At 41.9% G+C, this 24,917-nt stretch overlaps 1 protein-coding gene across 4 annotated transcripts in view; it reads left to right on the top strand.

The window, feature by feature from the left end:
- The window catches only part of klhl5 (kelch-like family member 5), a 60,118-nt gene that overhangs the window by 25,630 nt on the left and 9,571 nt on the right, over positions 1–24,917 (top strand). For 2 of the 4 annotated variants that reach the window (XM_040145409.1, XM_040145410.1), the window contains 4 exons: positions 10,722–10,910; positions 17,573–17,709; positions 18,283–18,479; positions 20,174–20,383. In XM_040145409.1, coding sequence (XP_040001343.1) covers positions 10,756–10,910; positions 17,573–17,709; positions 18,283–18,479; positions 20,174–20,383 — 699 coding nt within the window. In that variant the 5' untranslated portion in view covers positions 10,722–10,755. Of the gene's footprint in view, positions 1–5,540; positions 6,259–10,721; positions 10,911–17,572; positions 17,710–18,282; positions 18,480–20,173; positions 20,384–24,917 lie in introns of those variants that run through there. The other 2 variants (XM_040145408.1, XM_040145412.1) reach the window with 2 other exon arrangements.

Raw genomic sequence — 24,917 nt, 5'->3', positions numbered from 1 at the left:
AAAACTGGGACAGCATAGTCCATCTGGAGCTAAAACACACATTCCCTGAATGCAGATAGAACTCAACACACACACACACACCCACACACACACACACACATAAACCACAGAGAATACTGTCCTTGATCTGTGTGGTTCTGCTATTGACTGATGTGATGGAGGATAAGAGGGAAATTACCAGCTGAAGGTGGTCTGCGTTTTATTCAGATTAGAGAGAGACACGCACACACATCCACACACACACGCACACACACACACACACACACACACACACACACACACACACAGACACACACACACGTTTGTACTTCTATACCTTTGAGGACCCTCGTTAACATAGTGCATTCCCTAGCACTACCCTAACCTTAAAGGGAAAACTCCACTGACTTTACACATTAAAGTCTGTTTGCAGGTTTTGGAAAGTACTACTTCATGTGTGGAAAAAAAAGTTGTATAAAACATTTTGCGGCTCCAGAGGGAGCTGTGCAAACTGATAAATACTTTCAAGTGATGTTACTTGAGTCAACATTGGTTGGAACTGAAAAGTACAAGTTTGAAAATGAAAAGAATCTGAGGGTGTGGAGTTAGAAAGAAGTGAGCTTACCAGACCTCTCTGACCTGCTCCTCACCTCTGCTTAAGGCTAGAGGCTAAAAAGTACATTGGCCGCTGCAAGCCTAACACACCCTGATCTCTGATCAAACTGTCTGCTGTCGAGTTGCTCCATTCTAATTATTTAACTGTCCATTGTGAATCTAAAAATGTGATAGGAGTGCAATGCTAAATCAGTGGAGTACTCTTTTGGCCGTCACAGCTAAAAGGTTGGCTGAGCCCAACCTTCACCATAAACTGAACCTGAAAACCAAGTCCTAACCCTCAGACTGCTCTTTAAAGTCCTTTTCCAAAGAGAGCACTTACAAAAAACGTCCTAACTTTCCAAAAATGCTTTCATTCCTAAAGTCTAAAACTCAAACTGGTCCTCTCAAAGACAGATGTACAAGTAAACACACACACACACACACACACACACACACACACACACACACACACACACACACACACTTACGCAAGCCTTCTTGCAGGTGTGAAATTAATTTTCTGTTCAATAATACTGAATATTGTGCCTCCAGATCAATTTAATTGCAATCTCACACACTCACACACACTCTCTCTCTTTCCTTCTCATTCATGTGTTGGGCAGAGCTGGCGTGTCAATGTGGAGAGGTAATTATTTGCTTGGCCAGTCTGAGCCTGCTCTGAGTCTCAAGGACGGACTCGCCTGCAGCTACAGCACCAGCCAACAGCACTCAGATTACACAACAGAAACAGGCAGTGGGCGTGTGTGTGTGTGTTTGTGTGTGTGTGTGTGTGTGTGTGTGTGTGTGTGTGTGTGTGTGTGTGTGTGTGGGTTTGTCTGTGTGTGATGTTGGGTCCGTGACTTGAATGAATGGGTGTCCTTGTGTTTTAATGTGTATGCATGCAGAATGTATAGTGGGTATATGGTTCGTATTTTTCAGAGCTCTCTCTGTGTGTGTGTGTGTGTGTGTGTGTGTGTGTGTGTGTGTGTGTGTGTGTGTGTGTGTGTGTGTGTGTGTGTGTGTGTGTGAGCTGTGTGTGTGTGTGTGTGTGTGTGTGTGTGTGTGTGTGTGCGCGTGTAGGTGAATGTGTGTGGGGATATGCAGGCGTTTGCAGACGAGTCATGATGTGTCTATGCCTGTGAGCCTACATATAACAATCAGTCTTGCAGCGTCGTCCCTGTAGGTCTCCACCTCAGGGAATCACTGCCACGGTCCCACCATTACACAAACACACACAAAAAAAACACAAAAACCCACATTCCTTGTGTGCCACAGTATAATAGCAGGAATGGGGAGAAGGAAATTGAGGCTGGGAGGGAGACTGGGGAGAATAGGGGGCAGTGAGGGTGGGGAGGAAAGGAGGGAAGAGGAAGTGTTCAAAACTGAGCACAGTGTAGGGATGAAAAAGAAGACAGAAAGGAGGAAGAGAGAGGAAAGAAAGAAATAAAGATAGAAAGACAGGGTGTGAGAGAGACAGAGAGACAGAAATTGAAAGAAGGCCATTGGAGGATGAGCATCAGTCATGAGAGATGAGCTGATCATCACAGCCGGGCCAGACAGATAATGTTTCACTTTCTGTCCCCATAAAATCTTTTATGACAGCACTCCCCAGATGACTGCTACCTGTTTTTATTTGGTGTGTGTGTGTGTGTGTGTGTGTGTGTGTGTGTGTGTGTGTGTGTGTGTGTGTGTGTGTGTGTGTGTGTGGTTGGAGTACAAAGTGTGCATACTGGGGTTGCATGATGCCATTTGCTTGTGTGAACAAGCAAATGGCATCCATCGAGAGCTTGTTCACATGCATGCTTGCATGTGTGAATGCACATAAACAGGATGATTATCGAGTGTGAAGTGTGTGTGAATGGGATTTCATCGTGTCATTTTCTTGGGTGTGTGTGTGTGTGTGTGTGTGTGTGTGTGTGTGTGTGTGTGTGTGTGTGTGTGTGTGTGTGTCCAGAGTGCTTTAGAGCCATAAAACGGTGCCAAAGAGTTTTGAGTGATAGCCTTGGACTAGCGCGGCCAGGAGACCAATAACAGTAGGCAGCTCAAGGAGGCTCCTGCCTAGTGACCAATGATTAGATCCAACTGGAGGAGACCAGAGTTGAATGGCCTGTCATTCCTCAGCTTTGTTTCACCCTCAGGGCCCCATTCCCAGCCTCCCCCAGTAACAGGACAGCATTTCCATCAAGAGTGTTGCGGAAATACATTGGTTTACTCTGGGTCTGGTTATTTTTGTTAGAGTTGTGTGCGCGGGCTCCAAAGGCAGGATTACGAAGCTACCCAGGTTGATATGGACGCAGTAATTCAAAGGTATATTCTGGGGCCAGGCCATGAAGTGCTTTAAAAGTAATGAGTAAAATCTTAAAATTGATTCTTTAATAAAATGGTAGCCAGTGTAAAGACATTAAGAGGGGAGTAATATGAGCTCTGTTCTTAGTTTTTGTTAGTAGTCTGGCTTCTGGACTCTGTACAATTGCTTCTTTAACTTGTTCTTGGATGTGAAGAATAACGTGTTTTATCGTGTTTTGTTAATCTGCACAGTTGCCACATGGGTAGTTTTCATCTTTTTATAAGTGGTAGCCAAGTCTGCTTGAGGCAGTATGCTAGCTCTAACAAGTTTATTCCTTTTAATTAGTTTGAGTTTTGAAAAGAAAAATACTCAAATCATTAAACACAGCTGGATATGTATCTGATCTGGTTCACCATGTAATCTTGTTCGAGACTCCTCTGCTCTGACCCTTTGTTATTTCTTTGCTTTAATGATATTGCTGCTTGTTTTCATGCCGCCTTGCAGCCTCAGCTTGTGTGTGTGTGTGTGTGTGTGTGTGTGTGTGTGTGTGTGTGTTTGTGTCTATGTGCCTGTGTGTGCGTATTGACTCAGTAGTATTGATCACATAGAGCAGCGGGGTGGTCCTGCAGTCATCCGAGAGTACATCCTGAAAATTAAGAAAAGGCCCCTGCCTCTAAGAATCTGGCAAACAAAAGCAGCAGAAGTTAAATCAGTCGTATTCATCTGCTCTGTTCAGTCATTTATTTATGGAAGAAATTAGTCTCTGAGCCTGGCTGTTGGTGTCCTGAGCCAATTTATGAGTAACACATCTCCCATCTGTGTAATTCATAAACTGACCTTGGCTGTTTGACATATTGATTTTTTGCTAGAGTGGGGCTCCTAAAGCATCCCTCCCCTGCTGTTGTTGTTGGGCCCCCATCCTGAACACACTGTGTTCCAGCCCCATGGCTCCGGCACATCCTGTGGTCATCCTGGGGTTACTGCGGAAGGTCCGTTGCCGGTCTGCTGGGTGCCCCGGGCATCTGGATGGGATGGCTCCCACAGGACCCGCTCCCACTGATCATTATTGTCTATGAATAGCTGCTGCATTGCAGATGGAGGGAAGAGAGGGAAGAGAAGGACAGGTAGATGGGAAAGATTTGTAGCAATGGGTAGAGAAGAGCAATGGTTTGTGGAGAAACAGGGAAAGAGGGATAAGATGGTCCAAAAGAGCCTGAGAAGGAGGCTTGAGTGTGAGTGTGTGTGTGTGTGTATGTATGTGTATGGGCATGTGTATGGGCTGGTGGGAGGGACATGAGAGAAATTTCATTTTCAAGGACACTCAGGTCCCTCGCTGTGGTGATTCAAACAACAAGTCCACACATCTGCTTATTGCAGCCAGGCTTCTAAACAAAGTGTGATTGTTTGGATGCAATAAGACACAGAGAGAGAGAGAGAGAAAGAGAGAGAGAGAAAGAGAAAGAAAGAGAGAGGTGTTGAGAGGAGGCAACGGACAGGGTGGAAATAAAGACGATAAAGAGGATGTGTCCAGTCTTTAATGAACATGTAATCATTGCCGTACCTTCACAAATCTCCATGTACACTCACTCTGGCACACATGCATGCACACACTCACATTCACGCATAATTTTGGAGTTTTTTTTTTTGTCCTTTAGGAGGAGATTGCATTGACTTATAATCATTTTACCCTAAGCTTACTTAACCCGCTTCATGCTCACCCTAACCACAATCTTAACCAAAAAACCAGAGCCAAGTTACATTATCTCCACTGATAAATCGATAATGATAATTGTTACTTGCAGCCATGGCCAGATTGATATGTCTGAGGCATGCGGGGCAAAAAGTTGCTGTTGGGCCCCTGTTTCCTCTAAGTTCCTATCAAGTACAGTGAACACAACACACTATAGATGGCAGCGTCGCTATACTTTGCACAGCCACTCAGAAACCAACCAGCTCTCTTAAACCTGGCCCTGGGTTTTCTGTGATCGGACAAAACTCAACTTTATTTAAGAAAATGCACCATGTGAGCACAATATGAACTAAAAATAATAAAGATGTTACAACTAGGCTTGAACACAGGGCTCCTCTACAAGAAGGGGCCACAAGGTTATGTAACAATGCAGGACCCAGTTGTGTTACAAATTTGAAGTAATCAAATTACCAAAGGCCACTGGCCCACAGTGAACATAGGGGCTGTTTGTGCCCCTGGAGGTCGGGGGCCCCTGGGCAGCATCCCCAACCACTTTGGTTGGTTGGTAATCCAGGCTTGGTTGCGGCCATAGTTGGCCATTCATTTCCAGTTGATCTAATAATCGACTTCAGCTCCAAACAACACTCTGTCTCTCTCACACACACACATGCAGACTCAGGCACAAAGACACCCGCTATTAAGTATTGCTGTTGGATTGTCTGGCCTGCTGAATATAGATGGTGATGACGATAACAATAATGATCACTCATCTCTGCTACAAAATGGCTGTGGTCTGCGCTGCATTATTTGGCAGGACCGTGACATTAATTCGTCCTTGTGGCAAATGTTTGTGGTTTGATTTGTGCATGAAAACGCTTTGGCGCTGACGTTAAAACTCTGTGTAGACCTCCCTCTCTCCCTCTCTCTCGCTCTCTCTCTCTGTCCATACACTCCGCTCTGTTCCGCTCACTCCCTCCAGTCGCGGTTACCGGGCGTGCGGTTGCTAGTAGAGACGCGTGAACGGTTCAGTGTACAGCCTTAACGGCAGAGCGGCACGGGCTCTCCCCCGCCATTTCCTCGTGTCGAGCCCTGGAATGTCGAGTAGCGGCTCGGGCTCTTCCTCGCGGAAGGAGTTCGATGTGAAGCAGATCCTCAGGATCCGATGGAGGTGGTTCGGTCACCCCGCGGTCCCTCCGCCTCACTCCCCGCCGCTAGGAGATTACTTCGCCGGGAGGAGAGCGGGCGGCAGCTCCGGAGAAGGACCATCAGTTAGCGGCTGTGGCAACTCGAATTCAGGCGGCGTAAACCCCAGCGCGGGGGGTCACAGCGGTCTGGTTGCCAGCGGCAGCGCTGGGTCTAACCTGTGTAGCGACAGCGGCAGCAACAGAAAGTTTGCTGAACCGGCGGGGAGTCGGGGCGGTCCGGGAGGAGCGGCAGTTGGAGCAACGGGGAGCTCCTGTCCCCGCTCTTTCAGCCAGCCAGAGTGCCGGAGCTCCGCCGCGGCGCTGTCGTGGGTCTCCCCGCCGCCTCATCGTCGCTCTCGTCCGGTGACGAGCATGGAACCGCCCGGAGAGGCACCGGTGCCCCAGCTGGTACCCGAGCCCTCTGCTCAAGTCGGGGAAGAGGAGGAGGAGGAGGCGGCGGCGGCGGCGGCGGCGGGGACCGAGTTAAACAACCACCCGGAAACCGACTCCAGCTCTTGCAGGTAGGGACTGGAGGTTAGGGTGGTTTAGTGTCTGCTTTTGGGACCTTTTAGTTAAAACCTATAGGGTATATTAGGTACAGAATTATTAAAAGACGCCTAGTTGTGAAAGTCACAAAACAGACACACCCCAGAAGGTTTGTGCAACTTCTTAGCTGTTAGTTATTATCAGGAAAACAACAGTTCTTTATAATTTGATGAATCAGTCAACTGTCACATTTAATCACCTTGTTCTAATGAGCTGGCATTACGATTTGTCACTTTATCATCATTAAAGCAGCAGCTATTAGTGGATTAATCGATTGGTATTTAATCAACTATTTTGAAAAGCGATTAATCGTTAATCATTTTCCAAGCAAGGATTCCAACTGTTCAATGGTTAAAGCCTCTCAAATGTGATGATTGGACGCCTTTCTTTTTCTTGTCTGATTGTAAACTGAAGATTTCTCTTGGACTGTTTGCCTAAAAAAACAACCAACTTGAATACATTATCTTGGGCTTTGAGAAATTATAGCAGACTCATTTCTCTATTTTCTGATATTTTATAGACAAGGTGATTTATTTAAAAAAATTAACCAATATATGAATATAATTATTAGTTGCAGCCCTAATCATCATTACTAGTGCAAACAGAGGACAGGAGGAAACTGCGAAAGTCCTCCTGCTAATTAAAAAAAAAAAAAAGTGAACGTGGGCTTTACCAAGCAAGAGGCTGTTCAGACAGGATACAGTAATGGAGGGCCACTCATTACACAGAGACAGACAGGGAGAGGGCGAGATAAAATGATGGCTGAGTACCTTTGGGACAGAATGTGGTCCACTGACGTCTCCCCTCAACGCTTCACCAACCAGCCTCTGTTGAGTACACAAACACGAATGGTACACTCTTGTGAATATGGGATTTTCAGAGTCAAATTAACAATATGACCCCAGGGCTGAGCTATGGTTGTAGCTACATACTGCGCTTGACATTTACATTGTTTCTCTTCACTGACTGATTCTCCAGCTTTTACTCACAACCCTTAGTGCTCGGCATGTTTGTGTGCACATGCATGATGAAGTGTGCTGCATTGGCGTGGCCGTCCAATTGTTGTAGTGTGAGAAGGCAATTAGGGCATCATAACTCCTCTTAAGTGCATCTGCACTTCCTCACCGATCTATGTTTTGTGTTATGATGCAGCAGTAAATGTGAAGAAGTAAATGAAGAAATGTGTGTCAATGTGTGTGTTTACTATCCTGGCATAATGATGCATCTGAAAGCCTCCTATCATGCTCCCAAGACACACATCAGAAAATATAAATGATTCATAGGACACACGCACAAACACTCACACTTAAAAACAGCTTTCAGTGGGAGCAAACACAGATGTAGTTTTTAAATGGATTAATGCCTAATGCTCTGTTATTCTACGCCCCATTTGTTTTCCCTGCAAATTTGTACGTTTGTGTATGAGAGAGAAAGAAAGAGAGAGAAATGTGGTTTTAAAAATATCTATTGTTATGCAAGGCTTGATGTCATAGCGCTCACACAGAAAATTACTTCTCCTTAATAGTAACGCACACATACACACAAACCAGCCTTATTAGCATAAGCAAAGGAGAAATTATTATGCAAGTTTGAAAAGACTGAGCATGTATAGTACATGTGCATGGATATAGCCATGTCCTTGCACATGTTGTGTTAACACAGAGATTAGTTTCTGCAGCATACATGTGCAGTTCTGTGCATGCAAGTTTTGCGATGTGTATGTGTATGTTGCTATTCATTCTCTCCCTCTGAGAGCTCCTGTGTACAGTATGATACTCCAAGAACCCGGGTGGCAGAATCCCAAATGGGATCACAGGAAGGGACGCATACCAAATCCCACAGTGGTTGAAGGCTCGACTAGGCTCCGCTCATCCCCTCCTCTCTCTTTTAGCCCCCATCCCAGTCCTGGTGTGCTTCCCATACTCACCCTCTCTTTCCATCTGTCCCATGTTTGTCTCGTCCATTCATCTGCCCTCTCTTCTTTCCCTGCTGATGGGAGAAACAAAAGCATTTGTATGTGTGTGACGGAGGGTGTAACATGTGACCAGGCATGCAACGTGGCTGTATGATCATATCATATATCTGCTTACAGAACTAAGTTTCATTTTCATTTGCATTAGCTGTTAGCCTGTAGGGTAATCAGGCTAGATAGTTAATCACAAGGGAGAGTGTGTGTGTTTGTGTGTGTGTGCGTGTTTGTGTGCGTGTGTGAGAGAGGCAGGGAGAGAGACACTGAATGACAGTTGTGTGAATATCCTTGCCTGATGCAGGGATTTAAAGAATCTGGCTGCATGGTGTTGATTCGCCCCAATTGCACTCTCCCTTTCTCCTCTCTCTCTCTCTGTGTTTCTCCTTCTCTGTCCACGTTGAGTGCCTGCCAGGCTTAATTAAGAGGACTGGAAGGCAGCGTTACCCCCACTTCAAAGCCATCTCCTCTGGCAGTATTTAGCCACACAGTGTTTCGTCTACATCCACACTCATATGCATACAAGAGGACGAGAAAGCTAGCCAAAAAGCCTCCTTGGAGGGTAAGAGTGGGATAGGGAAGAGAGAAAACTGAGGCAATGATGTATGATGGGATGAGGTGGAATGAAGTGATTGATGGATGAGATTAGCAGAAGATATAAAAGTGAGGACAGGAGACAAATATAGAGGAGCGCTGGGAATATGACTCCCGCTGTAGAAGATAAGCAGCAGCAGCACACATAAGCTGTGTGCATGATACTTTCTTGCACCTTTTATTAAGAGTGTCTGAGATTACTTTTAAACTCGAGTCAGTTTCATTTGCACAATGGACAAAATCACAAATTTTCCTTTAGAGCTATAAATACAATAAATCATTTTTTGTTTTTGTTTTTTGTTGGTTTTTTTTTTGCCACTTTGGGGTACCAGAAAGAAACTGTGACACAACACTGACATATTATTACCTTTTAAGTTGATATGGCAAATTTGTTTTTCAAACAGTTGCATATTTTCCAGCAGACACGGAAAAACATTAGCATTCATTTGGATTCATGTTTCTGGCCACCTGGCGAATGTTAGTCCAGTATCCATTCTCCTTTTATCTCTGTTTTTGGTCTCCACCAACTTCTGAGGGAAATATCTGGCTCTTTAGCTCCACTATGTTCACCAGCTAGTCTCTAACTGTGTCTTTCTCCTCTTTGATGCTGGGCAAGGTAATGTACAGTGGGTTTTTAGAGCTTTTGTTTGAAAACAATGCTGATGAGAGCGTGAGTGAACCAAAACAGTAAAATTGTGGGTGGGAAAATCTGAAAGATAGGTCCTAGATGTGATAGGAACTGTGGAGTTGGATGATAATTCTCTGTGGGTTTGTCACTAAAAGCGAGCCCTCTCAGATTACACGTAGCTATGTGATCCATTGTATATATAAAAGTATTTATTAAAACAAAATGTATTCATCAGTACAGACAGACAGACATGCAATAAATGTCAAATATGCAGAGTTTACAGAAATGTCATCAGTAAACTTACCACAATATGCAGAAACAGAATAAAAGTATTATGTAACTAAATTACAAATGTGTATGAAATTAAAGATCAGAAAAGATATTTTTTATAACGGTAGAGTTGAAGTGATATCATCCTCTGAGTATCACTCCGTTTCTTATCTCTTTGTACTGTAGGGCCAGTCCTGCCACTTCTGCTATTAAATTAAAATGGAAATGACAGCTCTGGCTCTCATAAATTAAATGCTGGTTTGGGATCCATGATGGTGGATGATTCACATCTTTTCTTTGACCAACACAAATGCACACACCAACTCTCTCTCACACACAAACACACACACACACACACACACACACACACACACGCCTACCTACATCATCAGCTCTGACTGGAAGAATAAGACATACTATAAAAAAGCCTTGGGCTTTTATACTTCCACCAGTGAATAACGAATGTTGAAGCCATCCTGGCCTCAAACCCTGCTTCACTTCCCGTTGTTGGTGTAGATTCAAGGAAACTGGCTGCCATTAGGGAGCAGAGTAAATTACTGCATATCCTATGGGCTCAGCTCCCACAGCTATTTAATTGGCAGCTTCTCTTTTAAGTGGGCTAAATTTATCTGGCCATTTACTCCTAGTAATTGGACCATTAAAATGCTTTTGTCTGCTGCTGGCGACATATTGTAACCCTGTTAAGAAGTGAAGGAGAGAGCAAATATGTGTGAGGGAATCAAAGAAAAAGATGGCACATTGAAGACATGGATCAGGTGGTGTAGCTCTGTCCACATATCTGTCTCTTTGTCTTGAACAGAAGAGAAGAGAATCAGCATCAGCGCGTGAACTCAAACTTTTCTCTTGTCTTTGTGTCTGTTTGTTCGTGTGTGTGTGTGTGTGTGTGTGTGTGTGTGTGTGTGTGTGTGTGTGTGTGTGTGTTTGTGTGAATGCTTGTCTTTGCCTGCGTGTGTGTACAGGACGTCTAACAGCAGTGCGACTCTATCCTCATGCATGTCGATGGAGCAGTGTGCCTGTCCAGAGGAGTGTATGTTCACCGCTCTGTCCCACGCCGACATGACCTTCCGCAAGATGGAGGGCTACCTGAGGAGCCGACAGCTGTGTGATGTCATACTGGTGGCTGGAGACAGACGGATACCTGCGCACAGGTAGGAGCACAGCGATGCTAAAAAGTTACAAATGCATAGCAGAGACTGATGTTGAATGGATGCAAAGGATAAGGGTTGCAACTAAAGGTTACTTTTATTATTGATTAATGTCTGGGTTAAGTTTTTGTTAAGTTATTGTTTGGGCCAAAGAGAGTCGAAAATGATGAAAAATTCCCATATTCTTAATTTCATTCCAAGGTGATGTCTTCACATTGGTCATTTTTGTACAACCAACAGTCCAAAACCCAACAACTGTCAATTTTCAGTGATATAAAACAGAGTAAAAGTATCAAATTCTCACATTTGAAAAGCTTCAACCAGTTAGTGTTTTTCCGCTATTGGTTGCTAAATGACTTGATGCATTACTTCATTTATCAGAATTGTAGTTGATTAATTTTCTCAATTATACAACTCCTCATTTCTTCACTATATATGATATATATCCTTCACCTGTGTAGGAAACCTGTGTAATAGTGTTATAGTGGCAGAATTAACTATTAGCTGACATCTGTAATCATCAAAAACTGCTTTCTGCAAATTTTTTGGAAAAGAAGGCAAAAAAATAATTTGAAGTTGAAGTTTTCCAAAGCTATTTTTAACAATATCATATTGTAAAAATGTTTTTTTCCTTTGGGGCAGATGCTTATTTTGGCCACTTCCTCTATGTTGCCAGCTTCCCAAAACTTGCTGGGCACTCTATGAAGCATACACACTGTAAATGTTAACACATATACACATGCACAGCTCACTCTGTCTAAACAGAAGATACTGACAAATACATGCAGGTGTGCCCTGAAACATACTGTAAATCCAACTACAGCTCAAACAATTGGTCGATTAATAGATTAGTCAATCCACATAAAATGAATCTTCAACGATTTTAAAAGTCAGTTAATAGTTTCACTTTTCAAGTAAAAATTCCAAACATATGTTGAGTTCAGCTTCTTTAATATGAGGATTTTCTGCCTTTGCCTGTTTCATATCATTGCAAATTGTATATCTGTGTGTTTTAATTGTTGGATGGACAAATCTATCAATTTGAAGACATCACCTTGGAATGGGCGAGAAATTGTGATGAGCATTTTTCACTTTTATAAACAAAACAATCAATTGATTGTTAGAAATTGATTGTTTCTTGATTAGAAAAGTAATAAGCAGATTAATTGATAGTGAAAATGATCGTCAGTGGACGCCTTTAATCCAACATGTAGGTCAAACTTTTTAGAACGCATACACATGCAGGACCATAAGCTTTGACTTTTGCGTGAAGTGCGCAAACATACACAACAGCATCTGAACACGTGCATGTTTACATACACAGACAAACACACACCATGACACATTCTGCACACAAAGGATACTATTTGGAAAGAAACCTTCAGAAAACACCACAGTCAGCAGCAGAACCACAGTCATGTTCACCCTTTTATTTTTGCAGTCTCTCTGTATCACACAGAGCCAACTGAGCCTGTGAATCATGCATCAGACACACACACACATGCCTGTCATCCACCTCATAGGCCCCTCCACTACACTGCTCGGTCACGGTTGCTCTCTGGGCATGTGGCCACTGGTGCAGCATTAGGGTCCATCTGCACAAGGATGAGACAGAAGAGCGGCCCTCCATCAGCAGAAAGACTCCTTTTCTCTCACTGCCTTCCGCTTCTGCCTCATTTGATTTAGTCCTCCAGGCACAGATGGTGACAAACAAAAGACCCTGCTGTATGAGAACCCTAATGGTGTATGTGAAAGAGTGTGTCGGCGTCTGAAGTTGTGTGTGTGTGTGTGTGTGTGTGTGTGTGTGAGCACGAGGGTGGGAGTAAGACATTTTTGTTTGAAAGTGGTTGTTTTTTCAATTGATTTATTGTATGTGTAGGATAAAAGCACTTTTCTGGGAACAAAACATACACCCCCTTACACTCACTCTCTCTCCGTCTTACATGTACACACAAACAAATGTACCGTACATGCTGAAAACGCCACTTGTACTGTGTATAGCTACTAATTTCTTGTTAAGTTTGTTGCGAGCAGTGCACTTTTAGCAAAACTCAGGCTCTATATGTACTTTCATAAATTAGAGCACAATTATACATTTTTGTCTCTGGGGCTGTACCCCATACAAATACATTATCTTGCAATCTATTTTTGTACACCCATCTGGACACCTCTGTAGGAGTGCTACCTTCAACGATTTTAGTTAATAATAGTTCAGAAACGTGTGTACCAGTATTGTAGATCAATAGATATGCTTCTAGGGCCCATTATGTACATGGTTCATGTGAGTTTTTTGTACAATAAGACTAAGAGTCTACAGCCATTCTAGCCTCTTCCCTGGACAGTCTAATCCACTGCATGAGAGACAATCCCAGAGGGTCCCATAGAAAAGCTGTGGGAAACGGCTGAGCGCTGCTCTTTAGTGGAGGTGGAGCTGTTAACCAGACATACATTTGCCCAAGCAATCAGTACTCATCCCTGAAGTCTTTTCTCTTCAAAGATGAAGAATACTGTTTAAAAAAATTGTGATAAAGCATAAATCTCACCTTTGTGTCGCCTTTCTAAGTAAATTTTCCAGTGCAGTGTGCGCCTTCTTCGCCTCAATGTGTTGCACTAAATTATAATGGGCTCATTACTGCTGCCTGAGGCTGGAGAGCTGAAAACACCCACTAGTGCTTGATGGATGGCGAGCACCGCAGTTGTTGTGGGTGTTTTTTGACTTTGATTTTGACTTGCTGGTGGTGTTAGATGAAAACTCAAGGGATCACCAAACTCATTAGATTCATCCTATGGCAATCCATCCAATAGTTGTTAAGATATTTCGGTCCGGACCGAAGGATTGGACCGATCAACTGCCGACCGACATGTTGCCATGTTGCAGCCACGCCATTAGCTTGACAAAAAAATGTACATCTCCTATAGCTCTATTTTTGAGGATGTGTAGTGGGAAATCAAGATGGTAAAGTAAGTCTCTCCCACCACCACTCCTGTTGTTTTTCCTCTCTCTGTTTTGCCAGTACTGTCTCTCTGTATCAAGCAGCACATCCACACTCAAACAGACGCAGTGTTCAGTTTCCAGCTTTTGCCCTCTTTTCCTGAGTCCAACTCATCTGTTTCCTGCTCTCCTCACTTTGGCATTTTGTCTACTCTCAGCTCTTTCCATTACAGTGTGACACACTGCCTGCCATGTCTCTGTCTTCAACACACTGCATTTGTGTTTGTGTGTAAATAACCCACTACTGCTTTATGCTCACAGCAACACATCTTTGATATCTTTGTCTGTATGTAAAAAACACACAAACACACACACATACATACATACACTACTCATGTGCGCTTCAGGCTATTTGTCAATGTCCCATTGTCACATTCAATAATGAGATTATACACATAACTCATACATATTCAGTATGAGTCACTCTCTCTCACACACACACACACACACACACACACACACACACACACACACACACACACACACACACACACACACACACACACACATTCAAGTCTGTTGACCATGAATTCGACAAAGACATACAAACAGTGAAAGCAGAAACTCAGCAGAAAAAACATTTTTAACATGTAAAAATCTGTTAATATGGACATCAAACAGAGCTTTAATGTGAGCTTTATCATGATCAGATTATTTATCATAAGCCATATTTATATCAGGACATCAAAAATACTGAACCCTGCAGTCATCTGAAAAACTAAATTTATATCCTTCAGACAGGCACCACCTTATTTACGAAGACATCTCCAAGAGCAAGGAATGAAAAATACTGCATATGAAATATTAAATAACAGTTAAATGCTGGTCCTTTTTTCATACTTTGATGTTTGTGTGTGTGTGATTAATTTCATGGTGGCATGAAAGGGTAATGGATTGTGGCGGTCTTTTTACGAGTGACCTTAAGATGATACATCTCTGTCCTTCATCTGCCTTACTCTCCATTACTCCATATATCCTTTTCTCAGACTCATTCACACCTTAATTTTACATTGACCCCACATTTAACATATTCCTCTCCCTCTCTCTCTCTCTCTGTCTCTCTCTCTCTGTTGTCACTCCTCCATGAGCTCAGCCGCTGTGACTGACACATGCAGATTGAATAACCTCCTGTCTGACTGCAGGGATTGGCATGTATTTTATAGTGCATGCCAGGACTTGATCTTGCTGGGGTTGTGTCTTCTTTTATATTGTTTTGTGTGGACATTTCTATGACTTCTGTGAAAAAAGACTTTAATGTTTCAACATAACTAGCCACATGTAACTAAATACATGTAAAAAGTACAGATTGGTAAAAACACTTTTTACAGGGGACAATGGGGCAAACAAAAATCTCTAGAGAGTAACAGGATGAAATAAGGAGACAAAGACTGTATAGATTGTATAGGTGGAATTACAGTACAGTATTGACCTTTGGGCAGCTTGGCCTTTTTGTTATTTTTTTTTTTTTATTCTTTTGCCACTTTTTAAATATATGACTTTTCAGAGAATATCACTATGTTAAGACTAGAGCTATAACGAGACAGTAAATGAATCAGCAACTATTTTATTAATCATTTAGTTCATTTTTCAAGCAAAAATGCAAGACAGTCCTTGGTTGCAGTTTCTTCAATGTGGGGACTTTAAGCTTTTCTTTGTCATATATGATAGTTAACTGATTAGATTTAAGGTTTGGATTGTTGGTCAAATAATAATTTGAATACATGTATTTTGGCTGTGGGAAGTAATAATTGGCAGATTAATGAATGATAAAAATAATCTTTAGTTGCAGCCGTAGTTAACACAATCTCTTGCTTCAGATTACAACATTGTAAACAGTCAGGAGATGTGTTATTACATTGTTAGTGTGTAAATATCAGTTTAATTTCAAAAATTTAGAAACCCTCAAACGTGACCCTGTTTCACAAATAAATGAGTTCAGGTCAGTCTCTTGTGTCAACAGTTTTAAAAATTATCTTACATTTTAAAACTTAATTCTAACTGCTTTTGAGGGAAAACTTGATCCACTGCAGTTTTACTATCAACCAGTTAAACGTCTGAGGACATCAAGCTCTTTATCCTCAATATGCTCAGTGTTTGCACATCTGGAGATGCCTAAGGCTCATGGAAACCTTTTGTTTGCATAGTTTTCTCCTACCTCTAATAACATCTGTTCAGAGAGAGGAATATAGATGGTAAGAGTCCCATTCTGAGGGGTTCTTTTTCCTTATCGGAAGTCAGGTAACTTAAAAATGACTTGCACCAATGAGCGGTTTTAATCCTGTCTGGAGTGCATACATGTAGGATTCTTTTGTCTTCTGCTGTAATAATTACAGTCTATTTACTTACTGTTTTATGACACTATTGTTGTTGGTCTTCCTAAAACTGGATGGGGAAAAAGAAGGCTGTAACGTTATAGGATGTGCATCTCTTGTTCTCCCTGCAATGTTTTACCTTGTCCTTCGGCAGCCTTTATGTTAACCTGCCAGCATTTAATTCCAACTTTTGCCGTGTTGAAAGTGTTACAGAAATGTCACTACTCGGTGGCCAACCTAGTAAGCTAGCTGTTGTGACGTTTATGTAAAAGTGACCAGAGTGCCTATGCAGACAAGAGACTGACATGTTAAATCTGTTGTCAGATTAATGTAAAAGGGTCTCAAAGGTGATTAAGTCTAAATCTGTCAAAGGCAATGATACAGAAGAACAGCCAGATAAGAGAAAATAAAATATTAAAGTCTTTGTTCACTCTTGTATGAATGAGTGGAAAATGTGATTGTATCACCTAGTACGATGGTTTGGGTCTGAAGCCCTCAGTTTTCTGTTCTTAAAACCATAGACTTCTGGGATGAGACATTATTCTAACTTGTCTGTTGTGGTTACTTATTTTTGCTTGACTTTTGACACTTACCACATACTTTCCAGCGCACAACACTTGTCTTTCATGATGCTGCACTCCTACCTCATAAGCCTGCTCTAGTACCGCCCATGCTGGTAGTGCAGTCTTTCCGCTCTTGCAGATGTTTGTTAGTAGGTCATAGTAGAAAACAAATATCTGTTGTGACCTTCGGTCACATGTTGCATAGACTAAGGGTCGGTTTATGGTCTCTCAGAAGTAGTTTGTAATATGTGCTGTCCGACCATGTTGGACATAAAATGTGTTTATAGTTTTTCAAACAGCTACATTGGAAGCTGGAGTGAAAAGGCAGCCGTCATAAAGAGAGGGGTGATGCGCACATTTTCAGACAATCTTTCCAGGAAGACATTCATAGTATTGCACTCAGTTGTTCAAAAAGTACCACAAATAGTTGTATAACAAATAAAAGAGAGAGCTAGAGACAAAGGTCTCAAAAAGGTCAGAGGTGGGGTTGAATGTCAAAACGTCGGTTTCGGGAAATTACAGAAATGGTCAGACACAGACCCCCTCTTATCTTACGTTGGAATAGTGTGTGGGAAGGGGGTTTCCGAAGCTATCCGACCACCAGACAAACAGGATGATACAGGATAAATATTGTGCGTTGTCTGGTTGTGTCATGTCCAGGCTGCCCTTTCCGTCTCTGTTCTGCATCTATTCCCTGTCAGTCCAGACTCTTCTTGTCAGCAAGGTCAGAGTACTCCGTTCCTCCATTACAGCTGTCCATCCTCTCTGACTGATGGCAGACACTCTCTCCTCTCACAGACTGGTCCTCTCATCCGTATCGGATTACTTTGCAGCCATGTTCACGAGTGATGTGCGGGAGGCCAAGCAGGACGAGGTGAAGATGGAAGGAGTAGACCCTGATGCATTGTGGGTCTTGGTGCAGTATGCATACACAGGTACACATGTATGGGAGATTACATAGATGAACATGGGTGTTTTTAATTATCAGCAAATCTCAAGAAAAGACAAAGATCAACAGTACATTGTGTAGCCAGAGCCTGATGTAGCGTATTCCTCTGTGTCACTGACCTACACTGTTATCTAGAAACGCTGGGTGACATGTTCCTTCATTACCGTGAACATGGGCACTGTAGCAGTGTAGCTGATTCCACATACGTGGTCCTGCTGCAGCAAATAGTCACCTAAGTCACCAAATGTGTATTAATCCACTGCTGAAAATAGTTGGCAAGAAATGACTCCTATTTGAGGAATGTTTGCGAGCCATTTTTAAAGATTTTCGTCTTCATTAGGAATTAATTAACTTGGTGCTCGGTGCCACAAATAGGGTAGGAAGGTTGAAAGTTTTTTCAAGAATTTTTTGAAAGCTTTCCACCAACCCAAAAGTAACTTTGTTGTTAAAAATAAATGAATTATAAATAAACTGATAGTTATTCCATGTAGCTTCCCCTTTGTGCTATCTTGTTTTTCTTTATCTATCTTCTCCTCCATCCCCTCTCCCTGTCGTCCAGGACGTCTTGAGTTGAGGGAGGACACCATTGAGTCTCTGCTGTCAGCCTCTTGCCTGCTGCAGTTGTCGTCCGTGGTTCAGGCCTGCTGTTCTTTCCTCATGAAGCAGCTCCACCCCTCCAACTGTCTGGGCATCCGTTCCTACGCTGACGCTCAGGGTTGCCATGACCTGCAGAGTGCTGCTCACACCTACACTATGGTGGGTACACAGCTGGTTTATATCTATACCTTTAGCGTTTGTAGAGCCACCACACGAAAATGAATTAAACATCTACTTGGGGAAGTATAGATCTGAAAATAATGATGTAGATTCAGGTAGACAGCAGGTGATATTTAGGTTCTAACAACTAATTAAGAACAATAAGAACAATATTCAGGTTTTCTTTCATGTTTCCCTTTCACAATTTTCCTTCTCCACCTCTATACAGCTTTCCCCAGTCAGATGTTGGTCATTTTCCACCCTTGATGTTATTTTTGTTAACAAATTGGTTTCTCATTCACAACGCACCACACACCATTGTCGCCACAATGGCTGTTTTCAGCAAAGGGTTGCTATGGTAACAGTGAAAAAGCTCCATCATCGACTTGATTATTCTTCTTCTTTTCTTGTTCTCTCCTGTCGTTAGTTGGTTTTTTTTTCCACCCAGCCTCCCTCTGTGTGTCGGTCTCTGTCAGTATCACTGTTCCTCTCTTTCTTTCTTTCTAAGTGGATTATTGTAAAACTTTAATCTGGGGTAATTGTGTCGTAGGGGTGGCTTTAGCTGGGTGTGACTGTCTGGACTCATTTTCAAACACACATTCCCACACACATACAAACTCACAGGATTGTTACAAAACTACACAATAGACTGACTCGGTAGAGAGAAATCTAGATTGTTTTGTTTTGTTTTTTAATTTCAAATGTTTTAATTATGACTGAAGCAGGTCACATATACATATTTTTCTTCCCCTTTTCTAATTCCCACAAATAATACTTCCCTCAAAATAAATACATTAAAAAAAACACACAAATGAGAACTAATAAAACATGTCTGTAATAGCTGTGGCAAACTATACAGTCACAGTACAATGACAACAACCATTATTTCAATTGTCATCGCCTTCCTTATTGTCACTGCTGACACAATTACACACAATCACTGAGCATAATGAGGGCTATCATTGATGACATGTACCGCAAGTGGTGTTTTGATTCTGGCCTCTACATTTAAGTACATCGTTTTTGTTTCTACTCCTCAATTGTATCCAAATTCAATCACTGTTAGAGCTGAAACGATTAGTTCATAGACAAAAAATTATACTGGAACTATTTTGATCATTAATTAATCATTTAAGACATTTTCCAAGCAAAAATTTCATTCTCTGGATCCAGCCTCTTAATTGCGAGATTGTCTTTTGTGATTGTTTACTTGGTCTCTTTGGGGTTTGGACTATTTGTTGGACAAAAACAGCTCTTTGAAGATCTCACCTTGGAAGTTAGGAATTTGCAATGGACATCCACTGTTATTTTCTGACATTTTAAAAGACCAAACAATTAATTGATGAATGTAGAAAATAAACGTCAGATTAATCAATAATGAAAATGATTGTTAGTTGCAGCCCTAGTCTCTATTTTTTAAACTACCTCCCCATCTAATACCTCATCTCACCCTTTTCTCATCCATCTTTCTCTGACCTTTCTCAAGCCTTCATTTCCTTCCTTTTTTCTCTTTCCTTGCCTCCTTCCAACCCTTGATCTCTTTCTTTGATCAAAACCTCCCTATTGTTTCTCCTCTTTCTTCTACAATACATAATTCTTTCCTCCTCACTCTTTAGAAACTAATCTGTCTTTACTTCTCTACTCTTATAGTGATTTCTTCCATTGCTCCGTTTTACACTCTCTCTGTCCACCAGGATCACTTTTTAGAGGTGGTGGGAGGCCAGGAGTTCCTGCTGCTCCCAGTGGAGGAGATGGAGAGGCTGCTCACTTCTGATGACATCAACGTGCCAGACGAGGAAACCGTGGTAGCCTCTTTGCTAACGTGGGTCCGTCATGACGCCACTCGGCAACGCCACCTGCCCTTGCTGCTGGCTCACATCCGACTGCCACTGCTGCAGCCACAGGTGAGGTTTGCAAAGAACTATAACATACTATAACTGTCTTATTTAATAATTATTTCATAATCAGCTTTTTCTCTTCCGGAAACGACTCCACTACCCCAACCCAGGGTATCTATCTGAACCATGCACCAATCCAATATCAGTGCTCTCAGTACCAAATGTAAAATCTGTTTATCTCACTGTGTTGCACTCATTGGAATTATTTTTATGCAGGTGACAGGAGGACAGGATTTGAAACACTGAATTTTAAAAGCACACTGACAAAGATACAGTATTTATGTGGATCAGTCAGGTCATGGCCAATACCCAATCCCCTCATAAGGTCTTTATCAGCACTGAAACTGATCAGCTGTATTGATCCAGGGAATCTTTATTAATAATGATAAAATAGTAAGAACTAATGAAACTTCAATTCAGTGCAGTGTTTTTTATCTAAGTAAGAGCAACTGTATGCAGCAGCTCGTCAAGATCAACTGATATACACACAGTAAATAGGAAGAAAAGAAACACTGTTCAATCAAGAAACTAAAGACATTCTTTAAAAAAACCATATGCAATTTTCAATTAATACATTAGTAAATAACTATAAATATCTAAACAACAATCTAAAAGGATACACAATCTAAATAGATTGTGTACAGTTTTATGTCTATTACTACATTATCAGCTACTCTCTCTGTCTTTCCATCTTTTCCATTTTTCTCTGTACTATATCCTGTATTGCTGAGAAGCAAACAGTAAAAAGATTAATTAGATTCACCAACAAGAGCACATTATTTTTTTACTGTGTTCACATGGTTGTTTTTGCGGTGTGTGGCATCAATCAACACATTTTGAAACTGGAAGCGTACCACAAAAAACTATTGTGGGAGCTTTGTCAAAGTTGCTCATGTCCTCACATCAGTCGCAGAAAATTACGAGGCAAGAGTGTGTGTCCGTCTCCCTCCTGATGATCAGCTGGTTGTTTTCCATGGTCAGATTTTTCTCATGTTCTCTCCCTTTGTCGTCTTCTCTCCCTCCTCCTGGCTCCAATCCATCTCTCACTGTCTCACTATCCTCTCTGGGCAGTTAGAGGGACTATAGCCATTAGGCTAACCGTAGATCACAACCATTACTCTGTAAGCTGTGTGCTTGTGTTTGTTGTGTGTGTGTGTGTGTGTGTGTCTGTGTGTGTTTCTGTGTGTACATGTGTGTATCTGAGGGTGTGTGTGCATGTGTCACCACGCTCTTCCTCTTTTCTCTCTCCTCTTCCTAGCAAGTGTATCTGATTGGTAATGTGATGCCGAGAAGTTTATATGCTAGGCAGAACCTCAGCTACTGCCTAGGGCTTTGGATGCAGACACACACGCAAAGACATATACACACATACGTTTTAAACCTTCATTAAGTGTGATATCGCTTAACTGCAGCTAAATTATCTGTTCTCTTCATCTCCCTCATTAGTCATTTCCCTCACTATATATAAACAAAGTGTAGAGATAAAACTCCCCTTGTGGCCCTCCCGTCCTCTTTCAACATTCTCTGCCTGCATCTATACATCTCCCTGCTTTTGCGCTTGTGCGTTATACAGCCTCAACACCTCAGATATATGAGTTTGCCCTGGTCAGCTGAAATCACAAGTAGTTGTAACATGTAATCAGGGAGAAGATGGATGGCAGAGAGGTAAAGCAGTGGAATAGCAACAGAGGAGAAAGCGCAAAGGCAGAAGACACTGACACCACCCCACCACCCCCCAACACCACCACCACCATGCTTAACTGACAAATGAATTAACATTCAGCTACCTCATGAGCTGTGAAACGCCAATAAAATGAAGTCTAAACCTTACACAGACAACCGATCAATATTCATCAACCCATTAGTCAGTTCTCTATCAAGGCAACCATGTGATTACTCATCAAGTGGATGTCAATTCACCAGATTAATACCTTTTAATCCCTGCTCTTCATTACCACTGTCACACACAAACAGAAACATAGACACACACACACTTGGTCTAATCTTTTCAGAAGAACATCTGTGCCCGTAAATCGGGACAGTGTGCACCAAACAGATATACTGTTTATACAGAAAAGAAACAGCTTGTACGATATGTTGTGTGAACACATGGGAATGTCTGTAGTTGTTCCCAATGGCCACGCTTCGGGCAGAGTGAAAAGCTGACCGTCATGGAGGGTGGCAAAGCACAATAATCACTTAAATATGGGGATAACAGCATATATTTTCAGACAGTCTCTCCTGGGAGATCTTTATGTTGCACTTGTTTGAACACAGAAAAAGTTGATTAAAGAATGACACGAGAACTTACAAGAGAAGTTCAAGCCCTGCTTAGGAGGAGGATTTCTGAGGGACTTTCAGAAGCTGTTTGACCATCTAACAAGCAAATCTGATGAAGCATACCTGCATCTTAAGTGTGTGTGGTTGTCTTCATCAACAGTCATGATGACAACGTCACACACAAAAAGACAGAGGATAGTATCATTTACATATTTTTTTTTGTTTGTTTATGCTTGAACAAGACTAAGAGTGTACAGCCATGCTAGGTGGCTGTAGTAAGGCACAGGGATGCTTTGAGCCAAGTGCTTGCTCACATCCTCACAATGACAGTGCTAATATGCTAATGTTTAGCAGGTAAATAATACATAATTTTAGTCATTTTAGTTTAACATGTTTAGAGTTTAGCATTCTAACATTTGCTTAATAGCAATAGCAACAGGTGAGGCTGGTGGGAATGTCATTCGTTTTTCAAATATTTGATCATAAAGCAAAGTATTGGGCAAATTTAAAAACATACAGGATAGTGGTGCTAGAGGATTAAGGGTTCAGGGATCACCAAATCTAGTAGGTTTGATTCTGATTACCATGAATGTGTGAGCCAAATTTCATGGTAATCCGTCTAACACTGGTCAAGACATTTCACCCAAACTGCAAACATCAATTTTATGGTGGGGTCACCAAAGTCATTAGGATTCATCCTCTGGGGATTGTGACTGTTTTTAGGAAATTTCCATCCCATAGTTTTTGAGATATTTCCGTCTGGAACACATGGGTTGACCAACCCAACTGACCAACATTGCATCTAAAATGACTTAAATTACTTATTAATCAACTCGTTAATTAATTGAATTATATTTATATTATAATATTTTCAGCTCTAGTTAGTTGTGTGTGCGTAGTGGCGGCTGCAAACGCTGGGTATGCATAAAAGGTCAAGAGAGGGTAGGTGCTAGTAAGAGCATGTCTTATAAGGGAAATGATAGGTGAGTAAGGTATGTTTCTATGTGCATGGGAGTGAGTGTGGGTTTTAAGTGGACATAGATCATGCCTGTGTTTTCTGTCAAGGGCGAGGTCAAACAGAGAGGGTAGCACAACTTTCTCTCTGTCCGCTGTGAGGTAAAGAGAGAACAGAGAGGAGAAGGTGGTAATTCCTGCTGGATTCAGTCTTATCTCACCCTCCACGTTCAATCCTGCACAGCGTGATGGATAAATGGCACAGGAGAGGACAAACGGGGTTTTCTATCTCTACCCTTCTTTATCACACACATACACAAAGGAATGCCAAAATTGGGTTCACCCTAATTTGTCCCTCGGTTATTGTATGCAATTGAAGTCTGGGTTCACCCTGGCATGTAAGCTGCTTATCCATTTACCATGCTTGCTTTACGCTCTCCACGTCTGGCTGGGAAAATTGATTTTACATTCAGTGACCGAGTTCAATTATTTGGGTCGAATCTTTCTGTTTTTGTGGTGGTGGAATTATGGGGCACAGCACAGAGGAAAATGAGAGTGTAAAAACAACTTACCATTTTTTTTTTTTTATCATATATTCTTATCATATTACTTATTATTTTAATACATGTTCTCCGTGACTAAATCTTAATAACCATTTCTTAGCGTCCCCACTGACTTCAACATACACACAAATGCAGGTGTACACACAGTCTGGAAACTTCAAATGACTTCTATAAGAAAATCTGTCTTCTCTGGAACCTCAACTGCTTTCCATCTATTAACAGACACATACTCAAACACACACAAACACACACCTATCTAAATGTAAATCATGTAATTCTTGCTATCCTGCCTTCTGGGAAAACTTGCCTCTCACCACCCTGCCTCTCTCACAGGCACTGATTTTGTGTGGATGTATTTTAAGGAACAGACTGGTGGATTGAAGTGCTTCATGCTACAGCCCCTGGCTGTTTGTGTGTGTGTGTGTGTGTGTGTGTGTGTGTGTGTGTGTGTGTGTGTGTGTGTGTGTGTGTGTGTGTGTGTGTGTGTGTGTGTGTGTGTGTGTGTGTGTGTGTGTTTGTGTGTGTATGTGTGTTCATAGAAGAGGTTAGAGGGTATGGACTAGAAAACTGATGAGATGTTCAGGATAGATTAGTCCTCTAGTGTGTCAGATAATCAGTGTGTACTTGCTTTTGTGTATGTGTAAGTGTGTACATCTGTCTGTGTGTGTGTGAGTGCACTTGTACCTCTATCTTTCTGAGGACCATTTTGAGTTATATACCTTAAGGACTGAGGACATTTTGGC

The sequence above is a fragment of the Xiphias gladius genome, chromosome 15, assembly GCF_016859285.1.
Source record: "Xiphias gladius isolate SHS-SW01 ecotype Sanya breed wild chromosome 15, ASM1685928v1, whole genome shotgun sequence".
NCBI lineage: Eukaryota > Metazoa > Chordata > Actinopteri > Istiophoriformes > Xiphiidae > Xiphias > Xiphias gladius.
This window is presented reverse-complemented; position numbering and strand designations above follow the sequence as displayed.